The 14997-nt window shown below is 35.7% G+C and overlaps 2 protein-coding genes across 2 annotated transcripts; both read left to right on the top strand.

The window, feature by feature from the left end:
* The first annotated feature begins 1739 nt into the window (after nucleotides 1-1739).
* On the top strand, nucleotides 1740-5745 carry LOC146922293 (uncharacterized). Its single transcript, XM_085711514.1, has 4 exons — nucleotides 1740-1803; nucleotides 1985-2938; nucleotides 3105-4549; nucleotides 4615-5745. The coding sequence occupies exons 1-4, from the start codon at nucleotides 1740-1742 to the stop codon at nucleotides 5743-5745; spliced, it is 3594 nt and encodes a 1197-aa protein (XP_085567640.1).
* A 3345-nt stretch (nucleotides 5746-9090) lies between these two features.
* On the top strand, nucleotides 9091-9579 carry LOC146922292 (uncharacterized). Its single transcript, XM_085711513.1, has one exon. It carries the CDS (start codon nucleotides 9091-9093, stop codon nucleotides 9577-9579), a length of 489 nt encoding a protein of 162 aa, XP_085567639.1.
* Nucleotides 9580-14997: the final 5418 nt, after the last annotated feature.

Genomic DNA, 14997 nt, shown 5'->3' with positions numbered 1-14997 from the left:
AACTTGGGGTCAAAGCAAAAGCAGCAAAAGGCAACTATGGAGGGTGGCACGACCGTGCCACATGTTGGCACGAGCCGTGCCAAGCTTCTGACTTGGGGGCTCTATATTTTTGTTCTCGAATCTTCGTATTCTTGCTCCAAATCAGCTCCAGACTCCTTTCTTTTGCTCCAAGACTCCTTCCATCCAATATTCATTCCTGAAATATAAAATATCCAATTTAAAGTAAAAAGATTAAAAAAGGAAATAATATTTAAATAAAATAAAATCAAATCTAAATAAAACTAAACTAAATAATGCATAAAAATAGACTAAATATTGACTCATCAGTCAACTCTAGGGTGGAGTTTGTTAGGCGACAAGCTAACGGTGTTGCTCATTCTCTTGCACGAGAGGCCCCATTACTCTCTAGTCCCGTTATTTATTATGATATACCCAGCTGTATTGAAACTATTATTATTAATGAAATGTTATAAGCATATTTCTCTTACTTTCCCATCAACGCTTTCGCGCTTTCAAACTGCTACCATGGATCTTAATAGCCTTAACATCGATGGCCTTACCCTGTCTGAGGAGGGTTTAACCCTAAACCTTGCTTCTGAACCTGACACCGATGCTGTCCTTGAACACTGTCTGATTGGTCGCGTCCTTGCTGATCGCGAGATTCAATTTGCCTATTTCAGCGAGCGTATGTCTCGCGCATGGAAGCCAGGCAAGAGGGTCACGATCACCAAGTCTGTGGCTGACCGTTATCTCTTTCAGTTCCACCACAAAGTTGATGCAGCCCGTGTTCTTGATGAAGGTCCGTGGCTTTATGATAATTTTCATATCGTCATGGATCAGATTTCCCCTGGTGTCGTTCCCACTTTTGTCCTTTTGAACCACATAGACTTTTGGGTTCAAGTTCATGGCTTACCCTTTGGATTTATCCAACCAAAAGTAGGTCAAGGCATAGGAAGTTTCTTAGGTACCTTTAAGTCGTATGATGGACGTAATTCAATCCATAGCTCCTATATGCGCATACGCGTAGCAATTGATGTGACTGTTCCTTTGAAACAAGAGTGGCGTGTCCGCTCTAGCAATGGTACTTTTGTAACTGTTAACTTTAAATATGAAAAGCTGGGTGTTTTTTGTCACAGGTGTGGATTGCTCGGACATACGGACAAGGTGTGTCCGAAGCTGTTTGAGTTGGAAGCTGACGACGGTGTCCGCAATTGGGGTGCTTATCTCAAGCCTGCTTTGTAACGTGTTGGTACTGCTGCAACAAATAGGTGGATACAGGATCCTATCCCAGCTGCTGTGCCGCGCCATACAAATGTTGCTACTGCTTCAGTTGGCCGAAATGAAACTGCAGAAGGTGCACCGGTTCCAAGTTTCAATGATAGGATGACAGCTGTCCAGAATCAAATCATTGCAATCAAACATGATGTTCTTGCTGTTTAACTGGCTGTCAAAGCAAAACAAGCTGCTGGTGCGACTTCTCTAGGCCTGATACATCTATTACCGTCCTCTTCAACAAGTAATTCAAGGTCCAACCTGCTTTCTACTCCGCCTCTGGTGCTTGGACTGCCTGCTGGTCCGTTTCCTTTTACTAATGCTGCAGACTCGCAAGAGGAAACCGGTTCTGACTTGAAGAAAAGAAAAAGGATGCTGACAATTCATCTTTTGCTGCTGATGGGGATGAGGGTAACAATGTAATAGGAACAAATGTTAGTCATGGGGGGGATGATGATATGAATGTAATGTCTAACCCACTGTTTGATGAAACTGATGTAATGGCAGGACCTGATGATCAGGCCTGCCTAGGTAAATGAGTTTAGTGGCTTGGAATTGTCGGGGTGTAGGTAGCTCGAGTACAATTCCTGACCTTAAGTACCTAATCCGACACTTCAATCCGGATATCTTATTCCTAAGTGAGACTCTAGCTCACAGAAATAAAATTGAAGAACTTCGTTTTTTGCTTGGTTACGATTGTTGTTTCCTGTAGACCGCACTGGTAGAGGCGGGGGTCTTGCATTATTTTGGCGCAATTCTTTCACTTGTCAGCTTATTGATTTTTCAAGTAATCATATTACTGTTGAAATTTTTGATAGTGTTCTTGGTTCTTGGAGACTTACTGGTTACTATGGTTATCCTAATGGTGGTCGTAGAAATGTCGCTTGGAACTTTTTACGACAACTTTCAAATCAATTTACAGGCCCTTGGTGCATTTTCGGCGATTTTAATGACATTCTCGATGCGAGTGAGAAAAGGGGGCGCACCACTAGACCTCCATGGCTCATCAACGGTTTCCGACAAGCTGTTCTTGACTCTGGGTTATCCGATGTTCCGATTGAAGGTTACCCTTTCACATGGTTCAAAAGTCTTGGCACCCCACATGCCGTCGAAGAAAGGTTAGATCGCGCACTCGCTAATAGTTTGTGGTTTAATATTTTTCCAACTGCTTATGTTGAAACTTTGGTAGCTCCTGCTTCTGATCACTATCCTATTTATGTTAACCTTGCTCCCACACCTCGGCCCTATATTGCTAAGCGCCAATTTCGTTTTGAAAATGCGTGGCATCTTGAACCGGGCTTCAAGGAGCTTGTTACTAACTCTTGGCAGGCACACTCCACTCATACTATTATTTTGAAGCTTTCCTCTTGTGCGGAAGACATGTCTGTTTGGAACAAATCCCATTGCCACAATTTAAAAAAAGATATTGAAGATTGTCGCAAACAGTTGCAGGAAACTCGGCTTGTTTCACATGGCGAGGATCAAATGCGCATGTTCGAATTGAGAAAACGTATGCAGCGGTTGTTATCCCAAGATGATGCTTATTGGCGACAACGGGCAAAGACACACTGGTATAAGGACGGTGACAGAAACACAAAATTTTTTCATGCATCCGCTTCAGCGCGGAAGAAGGTAAATCGTATTATTTCTCTGGACGACGATGCAGGTAATAAAATCACTAATGCACAAGGTTTGTGTGATGTCGCTCGAAATTATTCAACACTTTTGGAATTTATGTAGCGATGATATTTTCAAAGAATGTTGTGCTTGGTTAGAGTCGGGACAATTTCCTCATGATTTGAATATTACTAATATTGCTCTGATTCCGAAAGGTTCTTCGCAGGTCAGCATGCGAGATTGGCGCCCCATTGCGTTATGTAATGTTCTTTATAAAATCATTTCAAAGGTTCTAGCAAACAGATTGAAGGAGGTTTTGCCTCACTGTATCTCCGACAATCAATCTGCTTTTGTCCCAGGAAGATCCATTTTAGATAACGCTATGGTAGCCATAGAGATGTTACATTTTATGACAACTAAAACGCGCGGTAAGGACAGGTATGTTGCTTTAAAACTTGACATTAGTAAAGCTAATGATTGTATGGATTGGGCATACCTGAGGGCGGTTATGACAAAAATGGGTTTCCATAGGCGTTGGATTCATTGGATGGCTATGTGTGTTGAATCGGTGGATTACTCTGTACTTGTGAATGGTGAACAGGTTGGCCCTATTATCCCGGGGCGTGGCCTTCGACAGGGGGATCCTCTTTCCCCGTACTTGTTTATTATTTGTGCTGAAGGTTTATCTTCACTTATTAGGGATGCGGAGGCCCGCGGTGTTCTTACGGGCACCAAGATCTGCCGTCAAGCTCCTGCTGTCTCTCATCTTTTATTTGCTGACGACTGTTTTCTCTTTTTTAAAGCAGATGAAAATCAAGCAACTGTTATGAAAAATATCTTGGCTATTTATGAAACAGCGTCCGGTCAGGCTATTAGCTTACCAAAAAGTGAGATTTATTGTAGCAAAAATGTCCCTGATCCTCTCAAACAGAGCATTACTGCTATTCTTGGAGTGCAAGTTGTGATGGGCACAGGCAAGTACCTTGGTTTACCGTCCATGATTGGCCGAGACCGTAATGCAACTTTTGCCTATATCAAAGATCGTGTGTGGAATAAAATTAACTTTTGGAATGGTAAATGTCTTTCTAAGGCAGGTCGTGAGGTTATGATCAAATCTGTTTTGCAGGCAATTCCCTCTTATGTAATGAGTATCTTCCAATTGCCAACTACTTTGATAAATTCAATTGAGAAGATGATGAATTCATTCTGGTGGGGTCATGGTAAAACAACACAGAGAGGCATTCATTGGATGAGTTGGGAAAAGCTATCCGCACCAAAGATATATGGAGGTATGGGTTTCAAAGACCTTTCCGCTTTTAATTTAGCTATGTTAGGTAAACAGGGATGGAAGTTTATTACTGAACTGGAGTCCCTAGTGGCCTGCATTTTTAAGGCACGATATTTCCCATCGGGTTCCTATCTTACAGCTCAAATTGGCCACAATCCGAGCTATGTTTGGCGTAGTATCATGCGTGCTCGATTCCTAGTGCACGGTGGTGCACGGTGGAGCATAGGTTCAGGTGCGTCTATTTCTATTCTTAATGAACCTTGGTTACATGATGGGGACTGCATCCGAAGTGATATTCCTGGAGCTCATTTTGTCCAAAATCTCTCTATTAATAGTTTGATGAATTTATATGATAAAAGTTGGAATGAACAGGTGATTCGACAAGTCTTTAGTGGTGATATTGCTGATAAATTTTACACACGCCCCTTATCCCACAGGTTGATACGGATAGAATTATATGGAAAGCGGAACGTCACGGTCGTTACTCTGTTCGCAGCGCGTATAGATTATGTGTGTCTGAACTTGTCGATTCTTCTTACCTTTGGCGGCCAGGGTACTGGACAGGCATTTGGAATCTTAAAGTCCCGCCAAAGGTAAAGAATCTAATCTGGAGAATATGTAGGGGCTGCCTTCCTATGCGGATTCGACTATTAGATAAAGGTGTTAATTGCCCCACCAATTGTGCCAGTTGTGCATCTGAGTATGAAGACCTCAATCATGTATATTTCTCTTGCCCGTTTGCTATCCAGGTGTGGAACAGAACTGGTCTTTGGAGTTCCATTCAACATGCCCTTTCGGTTACAGCATCACCCGTTCATGCCATTTTTTATTTACTTGAGAACTTGGCGGTTGAATTTTCACAACGACTGACAACCGTTATGTGGAGTATTTGGAAACACCGCAACCTGCGAGTATGGGATGATGTTACCGAAACAAGTGCTATGGTGGTCGAACGAGCCCGAAACATGGTTGTTGACTGGCAGCTAGCTAACACGCCGACGGTTCTTGCAACTAATAGTCAACAACAACCGCCACTACCCACAGAGGGGGGACCTTCCACTTTGGTTTCCCCAAACATTAGATTGTGGCAACCTCCTTTACCGGGTCGTTATAAATGTAACATTGATGCCGCGTTCTCTTCCTCCCTCAACCGCACTGGTATTGGAATCTGTGTCCGGGTTTCCTTAGGTACCTTTGTTTTGGCTAAAGCTGTGTATTTATCGTGTTGTGTTTCAGCTGATGTAGGTGAAGCTTTTGGGCTGCACGTTGCATTACAATGGTTGAGTGATATGCAGTTTGATAACGTGGACCTTGAAACGGATTCTAAATTGTCTGCTGATGCTTTTCTCTCTAACAGGAACGACACATCCGAATTTGGCTGCATTATTTCTTCTTGTCGTTCGTTGTTTACTGCTTTATTTTCCAACTCTAGGGTGGAGTTTGTTAGGCGACAAGCCAACGAGGCTGCCCACGCTCTTGCAAGAGAAGCCCTGTTACTAGCTAGTCCCGCCGTTTATTTTGAGATACCCAATTGTATTGAAACTATTATTATCAATGAAATGCCATAAGCATGTTTCCTTAAAAAAAAAAAAAAAAGGATATTGCAATTTGCTGAGTGTATGTAGCTCAGAAGCTCCAATAATAATCCCCTCAAAAAAGCTCCAATAATAATCTTTTTAGTAGCTTATATTTTTACTATCGATCTTCTTTGAATTAATTTTTTTGACTCAATCTGTAGGTAAAGCGAGGAAATTGCTATCTATCTATCTATATATCTTTGAATTTAAAACTTGAGCTATTCTTATGCAAGAGTTGTGATGATGTGGCATGTTTATTTGAGCTCCAATTATTCATTCCCATTGATTGAAACCTTGCCACCTTTCTTAGCTACTTAACTATTACTCTAATTTATGAAAATGAAAAACAGTACCATTTCGAAGAGGAAAAAAACATAACGATAATGCAAACTTTTGTAACTGATCCAATGCAACCAAATAAACTTTCCATGAGTGTGCATTCATATTCCATTTCTCTCTATCTTCATTTTTTTTAGCCCTAATCTCCCTGCCTCTTGAAATCTTGGAGGTTGAAAAAGCATTCACATAACTACAATTAAAAGCATCGATTTATTGGTCACAGTAGTTGAAAAAATAGTTTGTGTGCATATGTAAATAATGTCAAATCATCCCCTCTATATATAAGTGTCTTCAGTTTAGTGCTGCACTCATTTTGTGACTCCATTCTCCATTTTTTAACCTTCTTTGTAGTAAAAAAATATGCCTGCTCCTCAAAACATTCAACATTACCAACATGTCAATTGTTTTATTTATGTGTATTAGGCTATTAGCTACTTAACTATTACTCTAACAATTCATTTTTTTATTATCCCCTTAATGTTTGCCCATTCACGTTGAACCTTCCATTAGCTTAGAATTCAATACAAAATAAGGTCATTTTTTTTTAAAAACTAATCGGTTATAGTATTGAATTGATATACATATTCATAACCAGGCTATTAAAATGACTAATTCACCACCATAGCTTACCTCATAGTGTTAGCATACATGTATGCAAACATTTTTCACATTTTGTCTTCATTTTCAATTAGGGGTAAATAAAATTATCAACCAAACATTGCAAAAATCGAACGATATTTGGGAAAGTTTTTGTCTCAAATCAAAATTCATCACCTTGAGTTAATCATTTCTTCAAAACTCTTACTATATTATATAACACTATCCAAGTCATAAATACTTGATTTCAATTTTGGTATTATGCTAAATATTTATATTATATTATAGGTAAGCGACCATGAAGACCTTCGTATGGTTAGCCTATGTTATAGGTAAGGCAACGTTCTTTTCAAGAACAATAAGGTAGCGTTTGTGGTAGTGGCAATATAACTTACATCTGTTGCATATTCTAATGCTTAGGAGGTTTTGGTTGGGTCCCCCTCTTTTTTGTTGTTCTTCTCTTTTTATATCTATAATATTTTGAGGTAGTAGCACTTTGCTACTCCTCTTTTTGGTTTTTTTTTAAAAAAAAAATACTACTCTTATTCTATCCAAGTATGAATGATATGTTGCCTCTAAGAAAAGATACAGAGAAGGATGAATGATATGGTCCATGTTACACTTATGCAGTAGCTTGCTTAGGAAAACCACTAAATTAAAGTATATATTAATTTTGTTATTATATACTCCCACTGTGAGTCCAAGAAATTATATTTTAAGAATCATATAGTTTGGAAGATTTAGGACATTGTGTTTTGAGCCATTTAAGTGTCTTTTTGCAAAGAAGATAAATTTCCTTTAGGTTTTAGGACAAGATAAAGTTCTGCACAGATTTTAAGTTTTTTTTATTTTTTTATTTTTTTTTTATTTTTTTATATAACTTTCACATGTACATGAAGAAAGAATCACTTTCCACACTATGAATTTCATTTTTTCACATGTATCCATATGACACCGACGATTTTAATTAAAGTAAATACATTTTATGATTTAAATATTTAATATACTTTTTACTTATTAAATAAAATAATTGAATTTGTATTTTTTAAACAAAAATTAGTGAAATTAAATAAAATTTTATAATATCAAGATTATACTTTTTTTTTTTAATCAATAGTATAAATGTTGTTAAATTTTTTATTATTAAAGTCAAATCTATTTAGATTTTTGAGTATTAAAAAATGTTCTTCAATTTAATAAATAAATCACATTCAAGATTTTTGATAATCTTTGTGCGAAAAAATATACGCATTTGGATGAAACCCGTGCAACGCACTACCTCGTGATCTATAAAACAAAGAAATTCCCTAAGAAAAGCTAAACAAGGAAATAAATGATAACACCTGAAAAAAAAGAAATAAATGATAAAAAAAAGAATAAAAATAATGGAAATATATCAATCGGTTTTTTTTTTTTTGGTTACATATCAATCGGTTAAATGTTGATTGATTTCAAATAAATTTTTATAAATTCAGGGTAGTCAAGGAGACACAGAGTTACGAATTCACCAAGGAACTACCACACACACAAAAAAAAAAAAAGGATTCACCAAGGAGTCCGTTATTCAGTGGAGTAGCAGCAATTCAAAGAGGAGTATGGGTAATTTTTCAAAATTCATTAATTATATGTTCATATCATTAATCCCTCATGGTGTTTTTCTCTCTATTTGATTTTATAATTAATTGAATTTCACACGGCAACGCTTTATTTATTTTTGGTTTTGTTTCAGATTGGCTAAGTTGGTAAGGAGTTGATTTCTTTGATGAATGTTTTTTAAGCCTCGAGAGTTGAGACATGCCCAAACTTGATTGTAACAAAAAAAAAAAAAATTTGTATTCAACGTTTTCCTAGCTTAGTTCATTTGTGTGTAAAGTGGAGCATAGTATTAGTGAAATTTAGGGTTTGCAGCGTTTTTTTCTATCATATAATTTTTTTTGAGTTTTTTTTTCATATAAGCAACTATGTAATTGTGTTAACCTTTAAGGGAGGTAAGTGTCCCTTCCCAAATAAAATAAAGGGAGGTCGGTGTGCGTTTGTATAATAGAAGGGGTGTAGGTGACATTTTGACAAAACTGAGGGGAGTTTAGTGTAATTTTCTGTTAATTATATCATTATTAATTTTTCAACTTGTTTACTTTGTTCATACTGATCCTTATAAGTAACCCATGGCTTAATCCAGTTCCGTTACCCTCCAATATTTATCCATCATGATTAACCCAATTTTTACGTTAGTAATATATAATCAATCATACAATTTTGGTATGAAAATTTTCAATCTAGTTTAATTTTATTTACTAGTAATCACACTAAATCCACTATGACAACACTTTCATTCTCCTCCCTCTTTTCCTTTTTCCTTCGAATATAGGTTCCAATATGAGTACTTTTCAAACAAGCAGGATGTCTAATACCAGAATTTACGTATGGGCGAGGGCAATTTCGGACATTGTCATTAATGGAATATCTGCGGCTGATGAGAACCCTTCTGGTGAGCAGGAGGGACCTTCAATTCGGGCTCAGTTGGGGCATGACCTTCGGACACATGCACTCTTTCCTTTGGAGGCCATTGATGATGATGATGACGACGTTGTTGAAATTTCCGCAAGGGCTTTTGCCGAGGCTAAAAAAAATTCTAGAAGAAATCGCGTGAGGTCCATAGATGATCTTTTTGATGTGGATTTAGATGAAGAGCAGCCTTTAAAGAAAATTGTCTTTAGTTGTCCTATATGCATGGGCCCTTTCGTTGAAGAAATGACGACAAGATGTGGCCATATTTTTTGCAAGACTTGTATCGAGACTGCTATCGTGGCTCAGGCTAAATGTCCTATCTGCAGAAAAAAGACGAATGTGAATCAACTTATAAGGGTGTTTCTCCCAACAACTGATTGAGAGCTTATTCGGGAAGCCGAACAAACATTGCAGTTAGATGATTATCAAGTGGTTTTGTAGTTTTAAGCTTCTCCGGTTAGACTCGGTAGCAATTTATCTTGTTTAATTTATCATTTATCATAACAATGCAAAATTTGTATATATCTTCTGAACCTTTGTTTCTTGAAAATAGTTAATTTTATGTTCAGATTTTAATTTTTATACCTTTTAAGAAGACATTTGATATTCTTTTTTGTATTAGCTTTGTTCTGATGATTGTTCTTCCAAATTTATTGCTTGACATTAATATTCCTATTATTTCTAACCTACACTCAGGATATGACATTAGTGTCATAACACTGAGAAGCTTTCTTTTGAATTAAATTGTTGTTATTTGAAAACAATAAACAGCAAGAGTTTTTATCCCAGTGCATCCTTATATGCAAGATTGAAAGCTCTCCAATCAAGTTCACCCTATTTGTTTGATTAAATGCCACACCTCTTCAGGAGTCTCATTCTCAGAATGTATATCTGCAAACAACTTGGATAACATTAGTCTTATAAAAAAAAGAGTTTTTATGTCACAAGTACTTAAATTTAATAAGGCTTTCGCATTAGCATATGCATGCTGAAATACTATTAAATTTTCCCAAACATTGCATTGCCCGCCTGAATGCAATGAAAAATATGCAAGGGTTCTCACATATTCGTGAACGGGTGCGTGTAAAGAAGTTAGTTCTTGAGAATATGATTTGTTTTGGAACATGAAATATCAACACTCTTATAGGAAAATTTATGGAAGCAGTGGACACTAGGACTAGGAGGAGGATTAATTTTATAGTCCTACAAGAAACTAATTGAGTGGGTGAAAAGGAAAACTAATTAGATAGTTCAAGATTTAAGCTTTGGTATATTGGTAAAGTTAGATCGAGAAATGTGGCAGGCATTATTGTGGATATTAAAATGATAGGAGAAATTTGTAGTGGAATGATTACAAATTTGGAAGGGCATCAAACTATTCAAAGTAATAAAATTTGAAAGGCTTATAGTCGTAAGTTATTGTTTTCCGAAGGATTGTTGTTTTCGACTCACGATTAACTAAAAACTTATAAGGGTCTTGCTAACCAGTGCCCTCAGGACAATGGTTAAGGAAACTAAAGTAGTAGTTTTGCATTGGAAATTACAATTTTTTGACTCTTAGAAAATTGAATTCAACACTTTTCACCATTTTTCAACAAATTATTTCTATTTATGTTCTTTTAACCAATGCCCCAAGGGCACTCTTTAGCATTTCCCAACTTATAAATATAAACAATAAATTGGGGGGATTTGCAAGATTGGTTGTTTGTGACTAAATGGAAGGGTTTGAAATAGATTGATGACATCGATTGTGATTCTTTGAATCCTCTTTACAGTCCTTGTTGGACTAGCACATGTTCCTATATCAAAGATTATTTGAGGTTTATACTAACAACACATAACACAGTAAGACCTATTTCAGCTACGGTTCCATAGGCCCCTTAATGAAATATTGCTCTTCTAGTGCTGGCAGGGACTTATATTCTAACGAGTGTTCCAAAATGTTAAGCCTAGTTATACATGAGGAATTCTTGATCTCTTGGCGAACGACTCTAGTAAATTACATATAACGGTTCCAATTAGAAAATAGAACTTAATCAAGGATTTAAAACCTAGGATCGATTCAAGATCAAAGGAACTAAAAAACATTAAGATATATATATAAGCATAATTCAAAAGAAGAAAAAAAAGTAACATACACAAGAACAAGTGGAAGGGGGTTGAAAAATATCCCTTTAATTTTTGATGCTGCAGTCATACTACTTTGCCTTTGAACCGTCAGATTTTAGAATGAATATTTCTTGATCTAAACATGCTTTAAACAGGCAAAAACCCACACACAACATGCACAGAGTGTAATACCCTATTTTCCTTCGATAATTTTAAATAATAATAATATAATTAATAACAAGGATGTTACACAACTCAACATTATATCACCATAAAATCATAAACACTTTCTTTAAATTAATTCACCATATTGGAATACAAATATCCAAAGGTCACAGTAAACAAATTCATGTTTGTCTTTCAATGATCATAAATAGAAAATAACAAGATTTCCAAAAGTCCAATTCAAAATGAAATAAAGACTCATTCATCGTCCCCAACCCTAGTGTTACAGGAATTAGAGCTCGTAGCGACTTGATGTGTGAAATCCGCAAGTGCACGGTTTTATCAAAGTAGTAAAAATATCGTTCTGCAGGGAGTTGTTGTAATTATTGATTCTCTTTTCAAAAGTGATTAGCTGAAAAGTTCAGTTTTAGAAGTTTAGCAAATTTGGTTGAAATAAAATAATTAAAAGCATCTCGGGATTATTGGTTCATCATAATGACAAATCACTCAGAATCCAAACCTATATCTAAATCTTATGTTAAATCCGTTTCTAAAGACAAGTTTCTCTAAGGCGTTTCAAGGTCCTTCTCGGAATCAATGAGTGTGTTTTAATAACAATCACGCATATTCTCATGGTTGATCGTTATTGAAACCCATTAAGAACGAAACTTTTAAGGTCTCGAGGTTTACTAGACTATTCTCATGTTTCGTAAACCTTGTCTAATCTCACTTGTTCCAATACTAATCTTCTTCTTTCGATACTTCAATTAACACAAAAATTAACACAAAAATACCTAAATTAACACAAAAATTTGCACCAAAATACCTAAATTAACACAAAAATTACATCACTTTCGAGCACTTATCACTCCCTCAATAACTTTTTTTCTAATAATCTAGAGAAAAAAAAATCTAACACATTTTGAAGAAAAAAAAAAGTATTATAGGTTCATTTTGATACAATCAAAATTTGAATACATATTTTTCACTATTTTTTATTCACAATTTCATTTTATTTTTTTTTGAGGAAGTTATTCACAATTTCATTAACATGTAGTTTTAAACCCTTATTATAAAATATGAAACAACCCAAAATAAAACTTAAATATGTGAAAAATTACTAAAGTAAATTAAATAATGCTTATTTAAATGTGAATTTTATACTCCAAATTATAAAATTAATAACAAAATATTTAATTTTACTAAGAATTGACATTTAAATTATAAAAAATCGAATTTATGTTTTTTAAATCATGATTCAAAATTAGTATATATTATAAAAATATTTATTTATTTTTTTGACAGAATAAAAATAGATTAAAGTGTAGTGTATCTTTAATTATTAAGAGAGGGGGTTGAAATTCAAGCATCTCATAAGGAAGAGGAGTATCAATTTTACTTTTGAAGGGAGGAAAGTGTATATTTTAACATTAGAGGGGAGGGGAGTGCAATTTACTCTACTTTAAATGACCGGATTATAGAATCCATGTCTTACTTTCTTTAAAAAAAAACTCAACAGATGTCGTACTATCCATGGAATCCACGATGAGGCTCATTTCGACAATCTGAGACAAAAACTCAACCACTTGCTTGTTCAAGAGGATATGTATTGGAGACAGAAAGCTAAAACTCATTGGTATCGCTGATAGACGTTTGGCAAGTGCACCAAATACTATCGAAGTAGTAAAAATATCGATCCCACGAGGACTGTTTTTAATCTCAATAATTCAATCGCGTTATAGAAATAGGATGTTAAAAAGTTATTTTTGGTTTGCCACTAGGCAGTAGATTTGGTTTGATTTTATGAAATCAAATAACATAAAATAAATTTGATTAAGAAAATATGGAGAGAGATGAGATCAGGTCTTTCGAATCCTCTATGGTTCCCCTAATTGGTATATTGCGCCAATTATTACTAATGATTCTCTAGTTTCATGATAGTTAATAAATTAGCCCGAATCAATCCCTTGAGTTAGGACCCTCTTCTTAAACTACAACCCCTAATTCCTTAGGTGGTCTAATAATCTTTGAAGGTTTAACGAACGTTAACTTAATATCACTAACAAACGATTATCCATTCCTAGACTGATCCTGTTTATTAGAACAATTCAATTAGGTATAAGTAGAAAGCTATGGTCAGTAGTCATTCATTCTCACTAGATCATGTTTATATTTGATCAGGATATAAAAAGCATTAAGAACAATTGAATTGAATAAAAACTAGAATATCATTAATAAGTAATAGAGTTTCACAACAACATAGATCAATTAGGGTTACATAGATTCATCTCTGACCTAATCTCTGAGAGATTTACCTACTCATAATTGAGTTTACAAATAGCATAATCAATGAAAGAATTAAAACATACATAAACTGGGTTAGAGATGATGAAATCCTCTCCTCTGCAGCCTTCTGGGTGTTAAAATCGCACTTTAGCTCTCCAAAATCGTAACCCTTATGTTTGAGAGTGACTTTAGCTTAAATAGCCAATTCTGGCTGCGCCCAAAATCGTACCACGCCAGTGAAAATCGTACCACGATTGTGCATTAAAACCTAATTTCCTTCCAGATCCTTCTTGAAATCGTATCACGATTGATGGAATCGTGTTGCGATTGAGTGTCTTCAAAAACATGCGTTCTGACTTCAAGAAATCGTATTGCGATGGTGAAAATCGCAGTACGATTGGCAGCTTCCAGTTCTTCAAATTTTGTTGCTTTTAACACCTCCTGGATACTTTATATTGCTTAGAACTCTATCAAAATGTCAAATTAAGTCCTAAAAATTATGTAATGACAGCATGTCATCACAACCCCAAACTTAAACCATTCCATGTCCTCGAGGAATTCATTTGCAACATTGACATTCGGCAGTAAAATAACAAATACCTGATCAAGTGATACCACCAAAAAGTTCAACACCTTACTAACTAAAGATGAGCTAGTTTGACTTGTTCGCATCCACCAATTCACAGCTCCACGCAACAATTTGAAAAGGGTTCATACACAGTCGACATGCAAGCTACATATTACCATACGCTTGAAAAGTTTCTAAACGTCAATCAAAATCAATGTCAATGCACACTTTGAGGTCTTTAAGGGTTATAATGGGGCTTAGGTGAAGGTGGGATAATATTTGGATAAGTAGGCCACACAAAATTTGAGTTAGGCATTCCTACAGAAGTTAAGCACAAAATTCAATCCATCATTCATTCACCTTATGGAACAACAATTATTGCAAAGGTACTAGAGAATACTTGTAACAACTGGGACAATCGAGTTTGAAGTTACTTGGATTTTTAATGTTTTCCCTTTTTCATTCTTTTTTTTAATACACCATTTTGGCATATTGTTCAAGATAATGTTCTTTCTTTGTTCTCTAGTACCCCCACCCCAAACTTAATTGGTTGCAAATTCCAATAGCAACCCCAAACTTATTATTTAGCAACATTCTACAATGCCTAACTCAGATATAACAATTTGGGACAAAGTCCTAAAAGTCTATAAGCTTGTAATGTAGTTTGTCAC

The sequence above is a fragment of the Medicago sativa genome, chromosome 5 (genome assembly GCF_051527215.1).
Source record: "Medicago sativa cultivar Bolivia chromosome 5, Bolivia_mono, whole genome shotgun sequence".
NCBI lineage: Eukaryota > Viridiplantae > Streptophyta > Magnoliopsida > Fabales > Fabaceae > Medicago > Medicago sativa.
Note: the sequence above shows the minus strand (reverse complement) of the source record. Positions and strands in the feature narration are given on the sequence as shown.